Source organism: Panicum hallii, chromosome 6, assembly GCF_002211085.1.
Source record: "Panicum hallii strain FIL2 chromosome 6, PHallii_v3.1, whole genome shotgun sequence".
NCBI classification, from domain to species: Eukaryota; Viridiplantae; Streptophyta; class Magnoliopsida; order Poales; family Poaceae; genus Panicum; species Panicum hallii.
In genome coordinates, this window is record NC_038047.1 from 44242653 (window position 1) to 44264009 (window position 21357).

Here is a 21357-nt window from a genome sequence, read left to right on the forward strand (position 1 = left end):
TAAGCAATACCTCAGCCTAAATTTCAGGTGGTTGACTGTTCGTGGGCTACCAACTGCTCCTGTTTACAGAAATTCCACCACTTCTATCAAGTCTCAAGTAAGTGCTGCTACACTTCGTCAAATTGTTTCTGGTACATTTCCTGCTCTCAGGCCTAAACTTTCTCAAGCTCTTCCTATATATTCGGCCAGTGTCATATGCATTCGCTATTCAAGGCATGCTACAACTCAGAGCTAACCTAGTAATCTCCTGGATGTGCTGGGAGCTGATGGCAGTATGGCACTTCCTTGCTATATACCAAGCTGCCATTGCCGCCAGCAAAGTTTCACACTGGGTTGTGTGCTCCAGCCTCCTCATCCCCCTCCTTGCCCTTTTCATCACTGGCCCCAGTGACCTGCGCCGTCTCCTCCACTTCCATGGAGCCCCTGCGTGCAACCAGAGGTATCAGTCTCAGTAGTCATGGAGAACCATGTATGTAGCTTGCCAAGATGCGGCCATAGCTGAAATGACAGTACAAAGGAACCATACTTGTATGAGTATATGATGATGCCAGCTGCCGTGCATGCAAAAGCAACGAAGTAGATCCAGTCGACCTGACCATGTGTAAACATGCTCCATGAGTATAATTTTTTTGAAAGTTTTGAGTATTGCTTGGAAATGAGGAACTGAGACAAGCCTGATCCTCATTGGCTTGAATTTGAGCGAGTTTCTTTGCCAGGAAGACTGAATGCGTAGAGTAATGCAGTGTACAGACCTTCTCATGGTAAGCGAAGATGCGGATCAGGACAGCCCACATGTCTGAAGTCAGGAGCGAGAGGTTCAGCATGGTTGCGCCACATATCTGCAACAGACGAGGGAATGCAAATGCAAATTCAACAGGAAAACCCTGGAAATATATACTAGCAGTCAGAATCATCAGTTGAGCTCAGGAATCCTGCAGTACCTTCAATACTGTTGGTACAGTTGAGTAGAACAGGAACATTGCTACCGCATATCCAAGAAAAGGGAGCACCTGAAACAACAGAAAAGGGGCATGATAAGGAGAATCAAAACAATGTCTGGATAATAGTAGGGGGGACAATCTAGAATTTACATCAATCAGAGTTTAACAAACAAAATCAGAATGTTTGGCATTCATGTGTTCTACAAAAAAGGGCTACTACTGCTCAACAAGATTGCCTGTCTGCAAGCACTGAGAATGATAGGGAGAGATACTTACTGCACCAGCATTCCATGTGATCGAATGTAGTTCTTTTCTCTCGAGTATACTTCTGTAGAAATGTCAAGGGAAAAGAACATAGAAACTAATTTTGAAGGGAGGAGAGTATAGAATATGATTGAAGATGCTAATGGATCAATTCCCAAGGATACATTTGTATTGCACTGACAATTGCTCCAAAAAGCCCCAGCATTGCCATCAACTCCACTCTGTTGCTTTTCTTGACCACAAACTCCTGAAATTTAATGAGAAAAATTGGTACATGCGTTCAGCAAGGCCGATTTTACAGCTAGCACAGCCAACTAGAAACAAATGATCATAAAATTGTTCGATGCAAATAACATCAAGTAATTTGTTAGGGTTTCTCAATAGTTGCTGGTTACCTCGGTAACATTACTGCAAGCATAAAGCATCGAACCAAAAATGACAAGCAAATCACCCTTCAGAGGGTTAGGTCCTTCTGCGAGGCAAATGCAATACAACATATGTTATGCTCTTGAATCTTAAGCATAAAAAATCGAACAATTTTACTATGTGTCCTGGTCAGAGTTCACGAAAGTATTTGCTGAAAGAAAAATATATTGTTGTTTATTGTCTTGTACGGGACTTAAAATAGCTTGAGAGAAACATATCCTTACTAGCTCGATCAGAGGCATGGACGTCTGAAAATACAACCAGTATCAGGCCAGCCACACAAACTCCAACGCCAAGGAACTTCCTGAGCCCGTACTTGGTCTTGAGAAATACCCAAGTCAGAACAATGACGCATGGGATCGACCAGCAATCCAGCAGCATCACGCTTGTCAAAGATGTGTATTGGTATGACTTCACAACTGCCCAAATTGAAAGCAACAAAAGACAATCCAAATCACAGAACCAACAGAAACTGCATGATCTTTCATTTGTGGCAACTGGCAACTACATACCGATGTAATTCGCTTCGACGTCGATAATTCCAAGTATCAAATAGTAGTACCATTTTATCTGCACAAAAATGTTACAATTTCACGTCATGATTGTGCCAAGCTCTATCCAAATAAAAACAGAATTGGAATGTTTTTTTAGCGAACTGGCATGAGATTATGCCAATTAATTTAATAGGAGCTTATTTAGATCTCTTAATAAGGAAAAAACACAGAATCAGAATAAGCATCAGTGCTGCTGTACTCCTGTTCCCATATACTCCTGCAGATAACAAATAGGCAGCCGTCATGGGCTAGGCCCTACATATAAGTGATAAGATTGGATACGTCAAACACTGTAGTCTGCAAGCTTCAATCAACGGTGCAGGAAAGAGAACAATCCAAGCAAGACCACCCACTGGTCAAAATCGAACAAACCAAAGGCTGGCCATGTGCTGGAGAAGCCGCAAATGGCCAAGAACATAGGAATCTAGGGGTTCTTTACGTCACTGAACATTTTCCGTGTACGAACTCTCTGAACTGGCAGGTCGTTCTGACGTAGTAAGGGATAGATGCAGACGTACCGTGAGTGGCTGCCTCCGGTAGAGGAGGACGCCGCCGTAGACGACGGCGAGGAGGACGTAGTTCAGGAGCGACTGCGATGTCGGCGCGTTGATGCCTGAAAATTCAGCATGTCGCAGTGCCTGTCAGTCAACTCGACAATTGCTTTGGGAGAACAAAATCTGAGTGCAGTCTGTCACAAGTTTGAAACAGAAGTTGTTAAAGAAAACTGAACTTTTTACCCCTAATGATTCGTTAAAGGATGTAGGGATCAGATTAAGTAGAGGTAAAAGCAGCACCACAGCAGAGCACATTAGATGTTGGGTAAGGCCTTCTGGAAAGGCAAGCCGATGGTTTAACCGGAAAGGCTAGGGAATTTTGTGCTCTGTATCGAGCAAAAGCGCCGCCAGGCCAAGAACAGCAAACGATCCAGAGATTCCCGTGGTTGCTCGCCACACCGCAGGAAAAGTCAAAAGCGCGATCTTTGGGAGATTTTTCGTCCCGTCAAAAATCCAACCTTTTGTCGTGGAAGTACTATGGTTGCCAACAGTAAGGATCACTCGTCGTCAGCGGCGGCGGCGGCCTTGAAGCAAACCAATCTAGCTAGCGCGGGGCGGCGTCAGGGCATGCGTGTACGGACGGTACGCACCTCGGCGGGCGAGCTCGGAGGAGGCGAAGCCGGTGGAGGTGATGAGCAGCGAGACGAACTGCCCCAGCGCCAGGCCCAGCAGCACCCACCGCGCGCCGCCGCCGCAGCAGCGGCCTCCACCTGCGCCGCTCTCATCTTCAGGCGGCGGCGCCATTGATATCTCGGCGAGGTGCGCGCGCGGGGCTGTGGGAAGCGAACAAGCTGCCAAGCCAAGCCTAACTAACAGGCAGCCCGGGCGCGCGCGCTGTGCTCTTCGCAGTTGAGATTGGATTGGTCGGTTGCGGGCGGGCGGGCGCGGGGGTGGGGGGGTTGGCGCGGGGCATTACTGGACGCACGCATCGGAGGGTTGGCGATGGAGTTTGACGCATTGACGTCTACACGGACACGGACGGCGAGGCCCGTCGATATAGGGCCGCTTGTCGCGGATCTAAACAACCCTATCCTCAGTCTAATAAGTTTAGAGTGTTAAACTTAAAAATACACTCAAGCACATACTCTACTGGACCTTTTATTTCGGAAGGTACATCCAAATCTTACCCTCCACCCTCCATTCCTAGAGAGGCTCTCTATTAAAATTAGAATTGAGAGCTATTGTTTGAATTGAAGTAAATTTAAAATCTCCTTAAAGTAGAAGCAACTCCCATTTAGCATTTGTAGGATCTAATTTAGGGGTTATTGCTGAGGTTCCTCTAAAGCACTTATACAAAATTTATCAAGTTTGAGATAATGCAAGATAAAAGAATTCCGACTAAAATAGTTATAACTTTGTTTTTTACTATTTCATACTACTTTTAACCACCTGCATTTACGATAATATTTAGTTAGTGTTTTAAACACAAGAAGATATCTTTTTGATCGTCTGACAGTATACTCCATTCCCTTTAAAAGGAATGTAATTATAATTTTATCCTAAGTCAAACTATCTTACATTTGACCATATTTATAGAGAATGGTGTCAACATTTGTAACACCAGATAGATCTATACCATGAAAATAAGATTCGTGGTAAATCAAATATTTACTTATTTGGCATTATAAGTGTTGATAGTCTTTTCTGTAGATTTTTTTGTGAAACTGAAAATAGTTTAAGTTAGACAAATCAAGAATTGCTTTTTTTTTGGGGGGGGGGGGCAAAGGGAGTATGTGTTAAAAAATAATGGTCCAAGTTAATTGTTTACAGGGACTGTTCTCTCTTTTTTTCCATGCGTTATTCAAACTTCATTCAGACCGTCCCTTTCAGGTTGGGGACAAAGGCTATATAGCTTTCCCTAGTGAAAAGAACGGATGGTGTGTATTGGTGTAGTCTTGCTTTCATGATTGGGTTGGAGAGCTGAGACCGAGAGTGAGAGAGACTTGGGACGTGTGGCAAGATGCTCCTTTTTAGTCTTTGACCCTGCAATTTCTGCTTTAATATAGTAGCCTTTTTAAGGCCAAAAGTCATGGACCATCGCCGCAAGCTAAGATCATCCACAACGACGTGTCTCCGTGCTTTGCTTTATGCTGGGAACTGAAAAGCTAAAGAAGCAATGTATTATTGCACTCTCAGTCATGTCATGCTCAAAGGTCGTCGTCTTCTTCCACACTAGCCCAAGCTCACTTCGTTTTCTATAGAATTATATTATGTCCGTTTAAATTAAAATAATTACATGTTATAGAACTTTTTTTCATGATCAGTCTATGTTATATGTGCTGGGTGTGGAAGTTGAAATTGGAAAAGGTTTCGCCAGCTGGGATAATCCGAAATGATTTGTACTGGCCATTGGGGATAAGCCGATAAGGTAGTCGCTAGTCTGCTAGTGTGCTTGTGCTGAATGGCAGCCATCATCGAATCAGTAAAAGCCTTATCCTAGAAGAAGTAGACCAGGTTATTAGGTGAATGGCACACATTACCGGAGCACGTAAAGAAAATGTGGGACACGTTTGAAGCCATCAATCCGCTGCGGTTGGGTGGGCCTGCCGGCAAGCCGGCGTTCAGACTTGCATGCAGTTCAGAACCCAAGCTAGGCAAACCTGTCAAGCTGCTGCTTCTGCTGCTTCAATCATCTTCTCGTGGAACCCAAGTGTTGGAGCATGGAGGCATGGGCTCCATGGCCACCAACTCTGATCGGATTCAAGCCATGGACAGTTTCAGACGTCGACAACGTTGCTCTGAGTGATGATGAATGGATTCTGATGAGGCCCGTGGGCAGAAATTCTCGCCGGGCCGCCGCCTCGTATGTTCTTGGGCCGAGATGTCCACGGCCTCCAGAACAACGTGGTGGGCAGTTTCGGTTGGAACGTGCCGGACGGCGTCTCCGTCTTCCTTCGATGAAAGCGACTCCTCGCTACTCCTCTACTACTACTACTACTACCTGGCAGCCAAGAACAGTTTGTTTCCACACCTAAAAAAGCCAAGCATTTCGCTCTCAAAGCAGATGCTTTCTTAGCGAAATTTTAAGCCTTGTTTATGCCGGCGGCGATCAGTTCAATCAATCAAACCGGCAAGGACCAGCGCGACCAAATCCTCCAGAATCCAGAGCAGAACACAACAGGTGCCGATGGCGGAGGCAATCAACCATCTGGGCAATAATGATCACCAAACGCATTAGAAAAACCGCGGCGAGCTGGAAAGCCGGCGCGCGGAGGCCGACAGGCAGGCGGCAGCCGGAAAGGCGACTCCGCCGCCCAGACGAACAGGCGAAATCATTTGATCTGCCCCCGCCCCCAGCTCGGCCACAGCCACCCCTCCCTCCTACTCTGCTTCTTCATCCCCTTGCCTTTCGCTGACGAGCCCGCCAGACTCCGTCCATTGCCTCCCGGCGCAGCAGGTGAGGAGACTCGTCCTGCGGTTTGTGGGCTGGAAATGCGCCCCGCCGCCTGCATTCCGTTGGTCTTGCCCGGCTTGTTATTTGGGAAATTTCGGGATTGTTTTGCTGCGTCTTTTCTTGTCTTTTTCGATGTCCCTCCCGTGCACACAGCACACTAGAGATGCCAGTGTATCAATATGTGTTGTGGGCTTGGCTTCCTCTTTTTGCAAATTGCTGCTGTTGTTTGAAGGGCTCTCTGACTCTCTGTTGGTTGGTGATCATAGGATGAACAACGTACAGTAATGCTTCATGTTCTTCCTAGTTTGCCTTCTTTATGCATGGTTTACATGTAGCTGAATGGCTAGTAGTAAGCATTTCTTAGTTTAGTGTTACCATTTGCAGTTGTTGAAGGTTTGCGCAAAGATTAAACTTTTGGCCTTTTGGGTGAAGGAATTTTTTTATTTATTTTTGGAACAATTTCTGGGGAGAGGATCCCCACCTACATAACTTATGAAACTTGTTGGTATTTACATCAAATACTGTTACCTTTTTCTTGCAGTTCTTTACATCAAGAAAGAAGAGCAAGAAGAGTTCAGTAGGTCAACATGCGCCGGTGGTTTTGCTGCACTCATTTTGACACGCCATATCTTGAAAATGAAAATGGATTCAAAAGCAGTCCGGACAGAACAAGTGGTACGTCTCTTGTTTCTGATGCCTACCTGTGTTACTTTATCATCCTAGCGCAGATTAGGAATTTAGAATGCAAATTTCAGCCTGTACTTGAAAGCACAAGACGTAATTGTGGCATTGCACGCTAGTGCTTGATAAAACTAGATGAACATATCCGGACATAACTTGTCAACAGTTGCTTTTCCATTTTGATGGAAAAAACAAACAGTTGCTTTTCCATTTTGATGGAAAAAACAATCTTGTATGATATAGTATCTCAATTACAACACTCAACAACTATGGATACATTTCATATGTATGCATTATATTGTTGTCTGTTGACCTGTGCACCTGCACTTGAACCTTGCTGTTCACAACCTGAAGTCTGAAGTAATACCAGTGCATGCCTGCGTCAACAAGCTAGCTGTACAGATTATTTTTTCATAGAGACTAATGATGTTCAGGGATACTACTTTTTTCCAAGAGCTCAATGGTGAGAGTGAGGCACAAACCCCACCTGAAATTTTTATTTCAAAAGGCGAACTGAGTACAGGCCTGCTACTCCGATGTTAGTTGCTTATCACTTATTAGGTCAGGATTAGCATTTGTGCGTGATGTTCGAACGATACAAAATCCTTGTATCGAGAAAACAGAGCCAAGCAAAATTGACTGCACAGCAGTATTCACCATTTAGGGGACCTTCTGCCTTTCTCGCTAGACAATGACTTAAGTCTGTAAAATAAAGATTTGTACAGGCAATTATGAGTGTAACCACTTACCAAACCATATTCGCAGTGCAAATTTGGTAAATTTAAGCTTACGCAAGACCTTTCAGGTATCATGTTTGGTACAGATGAGGACACTAATTAGTTAGACTCTCATGCTGCTTGAACTTTTTGGTGGCTCAGCTACCTTCTAAATAGTTATTTCTTAATAATTTACTCATCGCTTCATGCTATTAATTGAAGAAGGGTTTACGTGGTATATCAATGATTGTTCTGTGTATAATTTCTCTGCATTCCATGCTTCTGCTGCTGAGATCATAACCATATTCAACATATGCCTTTCAGGAACCGGTCTTACTTCAAACAGTGATCCTGCGAAACCACCTTCCATTGAAGTACCCGCATTGTCATTTGATGAATTGAAAGAAAAGACAGATGATTTTGGGTCAAAGGCTTTGGTTGGTGAGGGGTCATATGGAAGAGTATATTATGCTGTTTTGGAAAATGGAAAACATGCAGCCGTGAAGAAGCTTGATGCTTCAGCAGACCCTGAGCCCGACAATGAATTTCTAGCACAGGTATTGCAGCTTTGCGCAGACCCTAATACTGCGAAGACTTAAAATGTATTGAACTCTTCCACTTATTAACTGCAATAAAGTTGGTTTGCAAATTATCTTTTCTGCGAGACTTTTAATTATTAGTTATGCTTCTTATTGAACAAACTATTTATTCCCCTCCTATCCTCTTGATATAGGTCTCCGTTGTTTCAAGATTAAAACATGAAAATTTTGTGGACATGCATGGTTATTGCATTGAAGGAGATCAACGTCTGTTGGCTTATGAATTCGCTACAATGGGCTCCCTACATGATATTTTGCATGGTATGCGTCTAGCCACTTAGTCTTTTAACAAATTCTCGCCATGAACTTAGGGATAAAAGGAATTCATGTATGACAATGTGCAAGTCTTTTTTTCACTTCTGGTTTTCTTCCAACAGGAAGAAAAGGTGTTGCAGGTGCGCAGCCTGGTCCTGCTCTTGACTGGATGCAAAGAGTCAGAATTGCTGTTGATGCTGCAAAAGGTCTTGAGTACCTTCATGAGAAGGTTCAACCTTCCATAGTCCATCGAGACATACGATCTAGCAATGTTCTTCTATTTGAGGACTACAAGGCTAAAATTGCGGACTTCAATCTTTCAAGCCAATCTCCAGATATGGCTGCTCGCCTACATTCTACCCGTGTCCTCGGAACCTTTGGATATCATGCTCCAGAGTAATTATTTGACTCAGATATCAGTTGCACTTTGTTCATACTTTTTGCACAATGTATTTGGGATTACGCTCCCATATTATCCCCTATTAGTATTTGGCTTCATTGTCATAGTAAGAAACATATAATAATCTTTTGACTGTCTTGCATCTAGAAAATAACAACTGGAAAATAGGCTTCTAATATACCTAAACAAGACTTTCGTGTATGTTCCGACAAATTAACGGATTAGTGGAGTTTATAATCTTTAGTTTTACATACTTAGATCTGATATGAACAGCACAAGATAATTGTTTAATTGGAAAAAGATATATGCATGATTTTATAATATAAGAGATGTCTTATTCAATGCAGGTATGCTATGACTGGCCAACTGACTCAAAAAAGTGATGTTTATAGCTTTGGCGTTGTCCTTTTAGAGCTTCTAACTGGAAGGAAACCTGTAGATCATACAATGCCAAGGGGCCAGCAGAGTCTTGTTACTTGGGTATGCGTTAACTTTTTCACATTGTAATTTACAATCTCCTGAAAAATTGCATAGTTTTTGCTATCATCCCTGAAAAGTTATCATCAAGGTATTTAGAGAAACTTATACAACATACTTTTTTATAATCGAGAAAAAATTTACGAGATTAGCAGGAATGAATATTCCAAATTTTATGCTGTTATTGTTTGCACATTGATTTTTTCATTTGTTGTTCCATCTTTAACTCAGGCAACACCAAGGCTCGGTGAGGACAAGGTGAAACAATGTGTTGATCCAAGGTTAAATGGAGAGTACCCTCCAAAGGGTGTAGCCAAGGTATGTCTTCAACTCTGCTTCTGTCTATGCTCGTGATATGTAACTTAATATATCCAAAATACATATTTCTCAAACTGGCTGGTGAGATTTTGAAGTGACCCATAACTCTGCGTTGCTGGAACCAAATTTGTGAAATACAATGCCCTCAGCAGTTGTTTTCTTTGCTGTCGATGCAGCTTGCGGCAGTGGCAGCTCTCTGCGTTCAATATGAATCTGAGTTCAGACCAAGCATGAGCATTGTAGTCAAGGCATTGTCTCCCCTTCTTGCAAATGCACCCTATCAGGCTGCTCCTGCTCCTGATACACCTTCAGAAGCCTGACAGAATGTTCAACTCAGCACTCATGTAAAGAAGTAGCATTTGTTTCTCGGTATACCAATTTTACCAATTATTTGTCTTTTATACATCTGAATTGTGTTTGTGTATCTACTTTAGAGGAGGGAAGAAAAGGAGAAATGCAAATTTTTTTAACACGTACTTCATATGCTTGAGAACTACTGCAATTGATCTTTGCATCTGTATGTTTCATCCTTTTTCTATAATTGTGTTCATAATATTTGTGTTCTTCAGGCAGGGCCTAGCGTGTACGTTTAACTGCGCCTGTTGTAACTAGCTTGTGAGTTGTCACCCAGTCTGTCTCATGTTCAAAAACTCAACCTTTGAAAGTTCTTGTCTGTCAACAAAGAATGCCTTGGCTCTGGGTTTGCATTGTCCAATCCGTCAGCATGTTACATAAAGCTCTGCTTGTAATACAACCTTGGAAGCTGTATTGCTATTCCAAAAAAATAATACGCTACGACATAACTTGAAGAAAACCAGAAAAGAAAATCTTAACTCAACTCAATCTTCTGTTTAATCAGAAACACAAGGTACCAATGAACCTTCTTTAATTTTTTGGGCAATTCCTTGTATACCATCGAATCTTCTACCCCCTCAGTAATATACTGCTTGCTGTTCATCGTTGTCGCATAAAAGCAGGATCTTTTTTAAAAAAATTAATAGTGTGCAAGAAATTAATACTTTGCGTAGTAAGCTCCTGAGGTTGAAGGATCGATCAGCTCCCTCAACGTTCGTGTGTCCTCTGAGAGACAGACAAGGCCCATCAAGCTGCAATCATCGTCGTGCAGAGGAGTGGCGTCGGTGACCACAAAGAACCGCTCCCCTGACTTGTTCTTCACAGGGAAGTTGCCCCTCCAGCATTTCCCCGTGAATATGTTCCCGATGATGCTGTTCAAGGAAGGGATGTCATCAGGGTGGACGATCAATCTCGTGATGTCCTGACCAGCAGCTTCTGCTGAAGAATAGCCGTACAGATGCTCGGCGTTCTGGTTCCTGGGTGGCATGGAAGCAGAGAGAATTAATCGAACTTTGATCGAGTTCATGTAGTGATTGAGTAGATAAAATGTCTCATGATTCTTAGACCAATAACTTCGAAGGTTACCAGTAGAGGATCTTCCCCTGGAGGTCAAGGACGTGCACGGCCTGGCCCAGCGACCGCATGACCATCGCGTGGTGGCGGCGGGACAGCCCGGCGGCGCGGCGCGCGGGGGGGCGGAGCGGCGGGGAGTCGGCGGCCTGCTGGCTCTGCGTGCCGCCGCCGCAGTGCTCCGTCCGCAGCTCGTGGAGCTTGGACACCTCCCGCTTGAGCTCCGCCTGGCCCTCCTCCAGCGCCCGTATCTTCTTCATGAGCTCCTCCTCGTCCATCACCGGCGAACGACGACGAGCTCGGTCACTCTTTACTGCCGGATCAAATGGCAGCGCATCATATAGAGGCATCGATCAGCGTCCGGCAAGAAACCCAACGAAGAAAGAAGAAGGAAACACAACCGCCATGGAGTGTACGGAGATGAGAAATTAAAGATAATAGGCAAAGGGTCAAAAGCTTCGCTCATGCCTGACATAACCCGGAATGGAGCATGCCATGTCATGCGCATGGCAATGGCAGGCCTGGCAGCATGAGATGGGATGAGAAAGACGAGCAGAGATCAATTCAGATCGTGCTTGTCGCTTGCCGGCTTGGATCCTTGCTTGTGCAGTGCAACGAACTGTGCAAGGAAACTAGCTGGCTTCCTCATTGGACATCGAGCCCAAACTGTTCTTTTATTTAGCTCCTCTGTTAAGGTAGGTCAAGTTTCATTGTACTTGCATCGGATCGGTGTACAAAATATAAATAAATGTCTACGCAACAACTAGGGCATTTTTTTCAAAATAAGAATTGGGCCATGCGGTTTGGCCCTTACTCATTAACAAAGAACTATGTGAATGAGAAGTGCACTTTCTTATTACCTTTACTGTTCAAGTGTTTGTATAATCCAAGTGTAGTGGTTTGGCCTCATTTCTCTCCACTTTCATGGCGAAGCATGATAATATTTGTTTGTATTATATAGCAGCTGTGGAGCAAAGCCGACCTAAATGGTACTGCCTTACCCGAGAATCTACCACACATCATGCGTGCAGTCGCCCTAGTACTACTTGCACCATATACACGTGTTGCCTAGTACTACTTCCATCCCAAAATAAATCATTTCTAGTTCAAAAATTTATCCTAAAATAAACCAACTTTTACCCTCAGAGCAACTCCAACAGGAGTCTTAAAATAAGTTGTAAATTGAAATATAGGGCTCAACACTAAAATAACTGATCCAATGGAGACCCTATTTTACAAACAATCATCAAATTTTTTTGGCCCGGACGGAACCGGCCCCAAATCAGGGACTCGAAACCAGCGGTCCTATATGTAGGCGGGAGTGAAAATGTAGGCGGGAAACAACGCGGGAGGCAACAACAAAACTGAATTAGTTGGAAATGACGGGATTTGAGACCCGAGGGTTGGAGATTAATAAATTTTTTGGATCCTAAACTAAACAAATCAGACTCTAATACAAATTTTAGGACCCAGATTTAGGACTTCATGTTGGAGTTGCTCTAACTACTCTTTTATCGTATTACACGTCGCTCTACTCATTAACTTGTAGATCACATTGAATTTAAAGAATGAACAGATGAAGGGCATCGAGGTACGGTCATTTCTTTAATTTACTATTTTTTCCAAAAGTTGATGTATTTTGGAATGGAGAAAGTATTGCTTTGACTACACACAATGGCACAAGCCTTAAGCGGCAGCAACAAAAGCTTGAGCACTTTTATTTGGGTGTAATGATTTTTTTAAAATAAAAGAGAGAGTGCAATGAATCTATCCATTTGGTGCATGCACATGGAGACTCCTGCATATGACCCTTGCTATTCTATGCATGCATATGGACACAATCACACAACAATACGCGCCATATGTTTCCATACACTTATTCATAACACATACATATATACGGTGCACCTAGCTCATACAACTTCCATGAAAAATTAAATGATCATATTTGATTCGACCTTATTATAATAAACATATCCGTAGCTAAACTTCATTTGTTTTTCATGGAGACTAAAACGTATGCAAACCTATTTTTCATAATATTTTAGTCTATCACATTATGATCTCTTAATTTATATTTTGTTAATTATAGGGTGTTGGTGTTTAACCTCCAACCCCACCGAGGGATACCTCCAAGGTGGTAGATCGTAGGTGGGGTGTCGCCGAGATCAGGAACACGAAAATTAGTCAGATTCGGGTTGCAGTATGCGTAATACCCTACATCCTGCATGCTGGTTTGTATTACCTTATGTTGTGATTGTTGTGTCTTGGAGTTCTTCCGAACTCTACCTTGAAGGTGTCTTCCGAGTACTTCTTTGGTTGCATCGAGACTGTGAGGTGATCATACCCTATGTAGTTGTGAAGTCTTCTTTTATATAGGGTGCGATAAAACTCACACTCCATATGGAATAGCCCCCGAGCCCTAGGTTGATTCGAAGAATCAGGCTGAGGGTCAAATTAGTATTAAATCTTCTACTCTTATCTTCTAAAAATTTGAAAAATAAGCCGTCGATGATAGTGTCCTGCAGCGCCCGAGTCTTGAATCCAAATCCCAAGATTTGGAAAAAGGATCAAAAAATCGTGGCTTGCATTGTGTAAAAAAAAATAAGAATTTGGCTTGATAGTTAAAATGGGCAAATTGGTTCAGAAATTTAAAAATCTTTTTTTTGAAATGAGATCCCTGGAAAAATAGTTAAACAAATAACTTCTCCAAAGGAACCCTAAATTACCGCTCAAAACAAATCTTATCCCGAGAAAATCTCTTCAGCTTTCGCATAGTGATACGCTGAGTTATTTTCTGCGCCCAGCCTCGAGTATGGGAGGCAGACGAGCCGCCGAAAGCACGCTGAGTGCCCTGTCGCGCCAGCCTCCAAGCACAGGAGCTAGACGAGCCACCGAAGGTACACCGAGTAGCGTAGGTACCGGTCAGATCAGAGGAGATACGTCACATGGTGGGCGGCGCCGGTCCCCGAGCCTGGGGTTCGGCCGAGTCGCCGCTAGCATGCCGAGTGGTCTGTGCCGACGAAGTGGTGGCCAAGTAAGGAAGCTCTCGGGAGCCTACCTCAGCCAGCGGCATGATCCATATTTGGTCCCCTACAAGGTAAACATATTTTGATATACATGATATCGAGTCGGTAGCGAATCCGATCATTATAAAATGCATGTAAAATTTTTCGCGTCTTGCTCTTACTAGGTCACATAATTTTCCCGGGTAGGTAGCGTATTATATTTAAGCACCTGATCCCTGATAGTCATAGCCCATAGCGCAGGGAGCATGGTTGCATGCACGCGATAGAACATAGGCGTACAGACGAGTCAAGATCTCACGGATTAAAGCGTGTGCTACCCCGGTATTTTAGCGGCCGTTAAGAGAAAACTGGAGCAGTTGATGCTGCGTGAAAAAGGAGAATGCTCGTGGAGCGTATATTATACACCCGTTAGGTGTAGTCCCTACTGCAAGCCCAGAGCTACATGAGTAGTCACGAACGCAAATATGGTGTGGCCACGGAGGCACATGATTAATATACAGTGATATAAAAAATATTAAAGCATGATTTGGCTTGATTTGTGGGCGATTGTCAATGAAACCGCAGCAGTTGTCGATGGAGCCAACTAGTCAGAGTCGATCCCGAGTAGTTCTAGTCAAGCGGAGTAGTCGGGGTCATCATCGGTGTGTCGATGGTGTGAGCAGGAATCGTGCCGAGTAGTTGAGGTAGTCGGCAACGCAATCTGAAGTCGTGCCGAGTAGTCGTTGTAGTCGGCGACACAAGTTGGAGTCGTGCCGAGTAGGAGAAGAGTGGCGGCAGCTGCGGTACACGCCGTAGCCTGACGTAGATCGGTGTATAGGGTGAGACGGAGTTGCACAGCTGCACAGCCATGTTGAGCACATGCCATCGGACATTGGGTGGGACTCAAATTGTGTGGACTCCTAGATAGGAGCCGCGTTGCGTAGCCTGAATAGGAGTTGGGTACGATGTTCCCCAAATTAGATTGAATCGGATCCAAGAAGTTCTGGTGCAGCACTAGTCGAAATCGCGTCGAGAACGGACTCCTCCTTGATCTCCATAGCTAGACCAGAGAGTAGCATCTTATCGAGTTGTCGACAAACTCGTTGAGATGACTGTGTTGTGTTGCTAAAGATGCCTCTGGCTCCCTCGTGTCGGCCAGATGGCTGATGAAACTACCTGATTCATTGGCGACGCAGAACCAGAAGCCGAAAACAGCGCTGTTGAAGTCGAAAGATGCCATCAAATTCGCCGATGGATACTCGATGAACCCCCGTACTTGGCGCGTCAGTTTGTCGGTGTTTAACCTCCAAGCCTACCAAGAGATACCTCTGAGGTGGTAGATTGTAAGTGGGGTATCGCCGAGATCAGAAACTCAAAAGTGCAAGGAACACAAAACTTTAGTCAGGTTCGGGCCATAGTATGTGTAATACCCTACGTCATGTATGCTAGTTTGTATTGTCTTACGTTGTGATTGTTGTGTCTTTATTTGGAGGGGTCTCTGCCCGCCCTTATATAGTCTGGAGGATAGGGTTACATGAAAATCCTAATCTGATACTTAGTTTAAGAGTCCTAGCCGAGTACTGATTAGGTAGTTTCCTCCAGTTCCTACCAGTCCTACTCACGTACGAGTAGTTACAACTGGTGTAAAGTGTGGGTCATGTCCCATACTTTATCCTAGAATATATATAATATGTGCGCAGTCCCGTAGCTCCGGAGATCACATTGATTTTAGTCTATCATGTTAACTTTTATTTTGTAACTAAACATACTTTCTCAGTCGGTGAATATGGTATATTATGAATAAACATTGCAGAACTGGGAGAATATTCACTGCTAGGTCATTGCACTTTGAGTTTGAACCCACCATATTGTTCAACTCCTTACATTTCATGAATTTTCATTGGTACACAAAAAATCAATTTTCTTATGGAAATGGATGGGCTTACCCCTACTATATATTAATAAAAATAGAAATTGTAAAAATAGAAATAAAAAAGATTACACAAGAGACTCTAACCACGTTCTAATAGAGGGGAAATATCTAGGCTTCGCACGGCGCATAAACATGGAGAATTCGTGTTTAAACATATACAAAAATCAATTCGTTGGGTAATAATAATATCCCGAGGTCGTTGAAAGGCCAGTTATCTGCTGCAGTGTCCGTGTATCATCTGAGAGACAGAGACAGACGAGGCCGATCATGGTGCCATCATCATCATCATACAGCGGAGTGCCATTGGTGAGGATGGAAAACCTCTCGCCTGACTTGTTTCTGACCGGAAACTTTCCTCTCCAGCATCTTCCTGTGAATGTGCTCACGATGATGCTAGTTGCTGGACCAATGTCGTCAGCATGCACCAGCAGTTCCGCGACATTGCGACCGACTGCTTCTGATGCAGGGTAGCCATACAGATGCTCGGCGCATCGGTTCCTGTTACATGTAGCAGCAGCACCAGGATCAAGTGTGTATGAGAATTATATGTAGAATCACATATTAGTGTATTACTAATTTGATATGCTAGCTTCTTGTGCCATGCAACTTAATAACCGTTAGTTGTGTCTTGTGTCACTTTGTGGAACTACGTCCTGCTCCACTGTGTACTAACATTTTTCCAGCTTTTCGAAACAACATTTTCCCAGCATGTTTCTAAATAAACATTTTTCCAGCATGTCCAAAAGAAAACTTGATGCTAAAAGGTATGCACAAGAACAACTTAACCAAACCCAGAAAGAAAGAAAGAAAGAAAGAAAGAAAGAAGTTGGGAGAAGCCTTACCAGTAGAGGACCTTCCCCTGGAGGTCAAGGATGTGCACGGCCTGCCCCAGCGACTGCAGGACCATGGCATGGTGCCTGCGGGACAGCCCAGCTCCCGTATCCTCTTCAGGAGCTCCTCCGCGTCCATCGCCGGCGAACGACCCAGTCCGGCCTCACTCGCTCTACTATACTTTTAGTCTTTCAGATCAAATATACTGACAACAAATCAAATAGAGGCATCAGCGCCAAGAACTGAAGGAAGAAGACAAGAAACCGAGCCGCCATGAAGCGTCTCAAGATGAGGAGAAGATCATGAGCAAAGGGCCTTAGCTATCTCATGCCTGGCATACGAACGGCCGGTTGGCCGGAGCTTGCCGGACTGGATCCACCCTGTCCGTGTGATCGAAGAGGGAGATGGCAGTGTTGGAAATAAATTCTGCACTGTTAAGAAAAACGTTTAAACCATCTAAACGTGATTAAAAAAACCTAATGATAAAACCCTAATGGGCTGTGATCAGCAGGCCCATTAGGCCTGTTTCCAGAGGCTGGCCCCAGCCCCACAGTGCCTATAAACATAAGGTCGTGGTTAGCACCCTAATGACCTAATTAATCTCAATCTAAAACCCTAGCCACCACTAGTCTGATCGCTAAGGCATTGGAGGGGTTTGGAAGGCCAAGCACTCCCGTTGGCGCCCGAAGGACGCCGATTCGCCGCTGCATCTCCTACACCGACAAGAACGCCTACTTCCTCTACGGATCAGGCGTAAATGGCTGCCACCACTGCTAACGCTGGTATAATGATTACTGTTTATTCCGCATTAGATTGATTTGTCATGAACTAGGTTGTGTTAAGATTCTGGATAATCTTGCTGTTAATTTTAAGTTTTGACAAATCTAACAATCGGTATCAGAGCCATCTTAACCTAGTCATGCACGGTCATATTTTGAGCCCTTTTTTTATGCCTCTGTTTCGTCGGTTTTAAGATGCAAAGTGCTGTGCAGATTAGATCCTATTGCACAGTTAAGATTGATTCTTTTTTAGACGTAATTAGTTCCTGCAGAAAGGTTTTATGTGTTAATCATGCTTGATTAGATCTAAATCATGGTTAATTAGTTTTCTGATCACGAGATTATATCTAATCTAATTCGGTTTATGTCAAATTTAAGTTTAATCTTGATCTGTTAATGCTAAGTGTCTCGAATTAGATGCAAAGGTTTAACATTTATTCTAATTCATGGTTAAACCGAGACAAAATCGATGATTAGCTATGCAATTAAGGTTAGGGCATGCTGCTAATTAATCTGTTCCCAAATTAGATCTCTGTTCATGTTTAATTTCCGCAAAATAAGATTCAAAATCATGAACAAGATGCATAAGTAAGCATTGAGAGGAAGGGGAATACAAATCTCAGATCCCGTCATGAACCCTAACCCTAAAAAAAAACTCACCTGCGCGCGGCAGCCGGCTGCCCGCTGCTGGGCCCGCCCGCGCGGCAGCTGCACCCCGCGTGCGCCGCCCGCTCCCGCAGCGCCACGCGGCCGCCCCGAGCGCGCCACCCCGAGCGCGGCAGCCCACGCGGCAGCCGGCGCCCGCCACGCGGCACCCGCGCGGCCGCCCCGAGCGCGCTCCAGCGCGCGGCAGCTGGCGCCCGCCCGCGCAGCAGCCCGCGCGCCTGCCCGCGCGGCAGCCGGCGCTAGCCCGCGTGGCAGCCCACGCGCCGTCCGCGTGGCCCTGCGCGGCCGCCCCGAGCGCGCAGCCCGAGCGCCGCCTCGCGCGCCGCTGGGCCCGCCCGCTGCGCCGCCTCGCGCGCTGCGGCACCCGCGCGTGAGTCTGTGCGACCCTGTGCCGCGCGCCGCCGCGCGCCAGCGCCGCCCCCAACGCTGCCTCTGAGCGGCGGCTGTGCCCGGGGGTGGGAGAGGATGAAGTGGAGTGAGAAAGTTAGGGTTTCATTCCGACCGAGCTGTTTTATATGAGCTGCCGTAAGTTTCTGGCCGTTCGATCGGAATGGAGCGTCCAGATTTACACGCATTAGGGTTTCCGCGGGATGGGCCAAATGGGCCTAATGTGCAGATTGGGCTGCGCGTATAGAAGGGATTTTTGGGCTGTTTTATGAGTTTTAGCCCAGTTAATGTTTAAAGTATTTTATTTACTGTTTCTTATGTTTAAAGCTCAAGTTAATTGCTGTTATGTTTAAAGTTTTAATTATTTCTGTTGCACTTATTATTACCAGCATTATGTTAATTAATTTCCATGAGTTATGTAATTTTTTTTTAATCCTGTTTTAGTTACATTTATTCGCTGAAAATTATGTTCATCCACCATAAGCAATTAAGATGCACTCTATTTAAATGGAACCATCGGGAAGTTTATTTAGACACTTATAATTAATTCTAACCATCGTTGATTTAATTATGAGTTTAATGATAAATTTTGTTTGTTTTCCCCATCGGTGATGCAAATTGAAATTTATGTATGATTTTAATCAGACCATCGTAGGGTTAATTTTATACTTCTTATGCGCATCTTAATTGTGAGTTTAATGAAATTATTGTTCTCATAATTTTTCAGTGAACACTGTGACGGGCTACCTGAAATCCATTGAGCCACTGAATGGCACCAACTATCCAAGCTGGTATAAAGATGTTAATGTTGCCATTGCTGTGTGCGAGTATGATCTCGCCTTACGTCAAGACAAGCCAGCAGAGCCCGCTGATCCCGATGGTGATCGTACCGCCATTGAGAAGTGGGAGAGATCAGACAGGATGGCCAACATGATCATTAAGAACACGATCACTCCGGCCATCTGTGGTGTTATTCCTGATAAGGACCAGGATGGTAATGATCTGAGCGCCAGGGCATATCTTGCCAAGGTGGAGGAGAACTTTAAGAGTTCTTCCAAGACTTATGCTAGCACCCTGATCATGAAGATGCTGACTTCACAGTATGATGGGCAAAGTGGAATCAGGGAGCACATTATGAGCATGTGTGACATGGCAAATAAGCTGAAGACACTGGATATGGCTATCTCTGATGGTTTTCTGGTGCACTTCATTATGACTTCTCTGCCAGTACAGTACAGTCCCTTCAAAATAAGCTACAACACTCAGAAGGCGACTTGGAGCATGGCTGAGCTCATTAGTTACTGTGTTGAGGAAGAAGAAAGGCAGAAAGCTGAAAGGATGAAGGATGCTGTCAACATGGTCAGCGAGCGCTTTGGGCGTGTTAGCATGAATAACACTTCCAAGCATCAGGCTGAGTCTGGCAGCAACAGGCAGCATAAGAAAAAGTTTAAGGGCCATAAGAGCAAGGCCGTGTCACATAAGAAGACCTCTAATGAGAGGCTGTGCAAGTTCTGCAAGTCACCTAAACATGAGCAGAAGGAATGTCATGGATTTAAGGAGTGGCTTAAGAACAAAGGTACAATTACTGATTATGTATCTTTTATTGATGAATCGTTCTTAGTGAATTTTTCTCCTAATACTTGGTGGATTGACTCAGGTGCCACTGTGCACATTTCCAATTCACTGCAGGTATTCAGTTCGATCCGAACTATAAGAGAGGAGGAGCGAAGCCTAAGAGTGGCTGATGGCAATGAAGTGAAGGTCGAAGGCATTGGGAGCTTCGATTTGGAGTTACCAGGCGGCTTCAACCTTAGTTTGCATGATGTTCTTTATATTCCCAGTTTGAAGAGAAACCTTATTTCTGTTTCGCGTTTAGATAAGTCGGGACATATTTGTGAGTTTGGCAACTCTGTGTGCAACATTAAATTTCATAATTTAAGTGTGGGCCTTGGTCATTTGCAAGGCGATCTTTATTTGCTCTCTCTTGATAATGTTTATTCTGCAATGAATGTGGATGATGTATCGCATAAGCGTAAGCGTGATGATGAGACTTCTTCGAAATTGTGGCATTGTCGTTTGGGCCACATTTCGAGGGGGAGAATTGAGCGTCTCATAAGAGAAGAGATACTCCATTCATTAGATCTCTCAAACTTAGATCAACAGTGCGTTGATTGTATTAAGGGGAAATTCGCTAAGACAATTAAGAAAGGAGCTACTCGGAGTTCGGGCCTATTAGAAATAATTTATACTGATATTTGTGGCCCGTTCCCAGTAAAGTCTGTTGATGGTTTTGACTCCTTCATTACTTTCACAGATGACTTCTCTCGTTACGGTTATATTTACCCCTTTCGTGATCGATCCGAGTCATTAGATAAATTCAAAATATTCAAAGCTGAAGTGGAAAATCAGCATAATGTCACTATTAAATTAGTGAGATCGGATCGAGGTGGTGAATATTATGGGAGACATGCTCCATTCGGCCAAGTATCTGGACCATTCGCTAAGTATCTTGAAGAGAATGGTATAAAGGCCCAGTACAGTATGCCGGGCGAACCACAGCAAAATGGAGTTGCTGAGCGTCGTAATCGTACACTAATGGATATGGTACGTAGCATGCTTAGTTATTCTACTTTATCTGTGGAGCTGTGGATGGAAGCATTAAAAACAGCTGCGCACATACTAAATCGTGTTCCTTCCAAATCTGTGCCAAAAACACCTTATGAGTTGTGGTTTGGGAAGAAACCATCGC

General features: G+C 44.2%; 4 protein-coding genes across 5 annotated transcripts; 2 read left to right on the top strand and 2 right to left on the bottom strand.

Annotated features, from left to right (window-relative positions):
* On the bottom strand, positions 1 to 3691 carry LOC112896960 (solute carrier family 35 member F1-like). Its single transcript, XM_025965099.1, has 11 exons — positions 3330 to 3691; positions 2704 to 2798; positions 2144 to 2201; positions 1856 to 2050; positions 1601 to 1677; positions 1370 to 1452; positions 1218 to 1269; positions 942 to 1010; positions 753 to 839; positions 527 to 591; positions 1 to 423 (listed from the first exon to the last, which is right to left on the bottom strand). Exons 1-11 carry the CDS (start codon positions 3481 to 3483, stop codon positions 324 to 326), a joined length of 1035 nt encoding a protein of 344 aa, XP_025820884.1. The 5' UTR covers positions 3484 to 3691; the 3' UTR covers positions 1 to 323.
* Positions 3692 to 5716: 2025 nt separating this feature from the next.
* LOC112896959 (PTI1-like tyrosine-protein kinase 3) lies at positions 5717 to 10081 on the top strand. 2 transcript variants are annotated; one of them, XM_025965098.1, is made up of 8 exons: positions 5717 to 6136; positions 6675 to 6808; positions 7855 to 8087; positions 8264 to 8390; positions 8507 to 8780; positions 9177 to 9264; positions 9493 to 9579; positions 9756 to 10081. In XM_025965098.1, exons 2-8 carry the CDS (start codon positions 6721 to 6723, stop codon positions 9897 to 9899), a joined length of 1041 nt encoding a protein of 346 aa, XP_025820883.1. In that variant the 5' UTR covers positions 5717 to 6136; positions 6675 to 6720; the 3' UTR covers positions 9900 to 10081. The 2 variants fall into 2 exon arrangements, with proteins under 2 accessions (XP_025820883.1, XP_025820882.1); XM_025965097.1 differs by having other exon boundaries at positions 9132 to 9264; positions 9756 to 10078.
* A 183-nt stretch (positions 10082 to 10264) lies between these two features.
* LOC112898381 lies at positions 10265 to 11282 on the bottom strand. Its single transcript, XM_025966706.1, has 2 exons — positions 11020 to 11282; positions 10265 to 10910 (listed from the first exon to the last, which is right to left on the bottom strand). The coding sequence occupies exons 1-2, from the start codon at positions 11280 to 11282 to the stop codon at positions 10592 to 10594; spliced, it is 582 nt and encodes a 193-aa protein (XP_025822491.1). The 3' UTR covers positions 10265 to 10591.
* Positions 11283 to 17533: 6251 nt separating this feature from the next.
* On the top strand, positions 17534 to 20353 carry LOC112898382. Its single transcript, XM_025966708.1, has 3 exons — positions 17534 to 17558; positions 19336 to 20184; positions 20298 to 20353. Exons 1-3 carry the CDS (start codon positions 17534 to 17536, stop codon positions 20351 to 20353), a joined length of 930 nt encoding a protein of 309 aa, XP_025822493.1.
* Positions 20354 to 21357: the final 1004 nt, after the last annotated feature.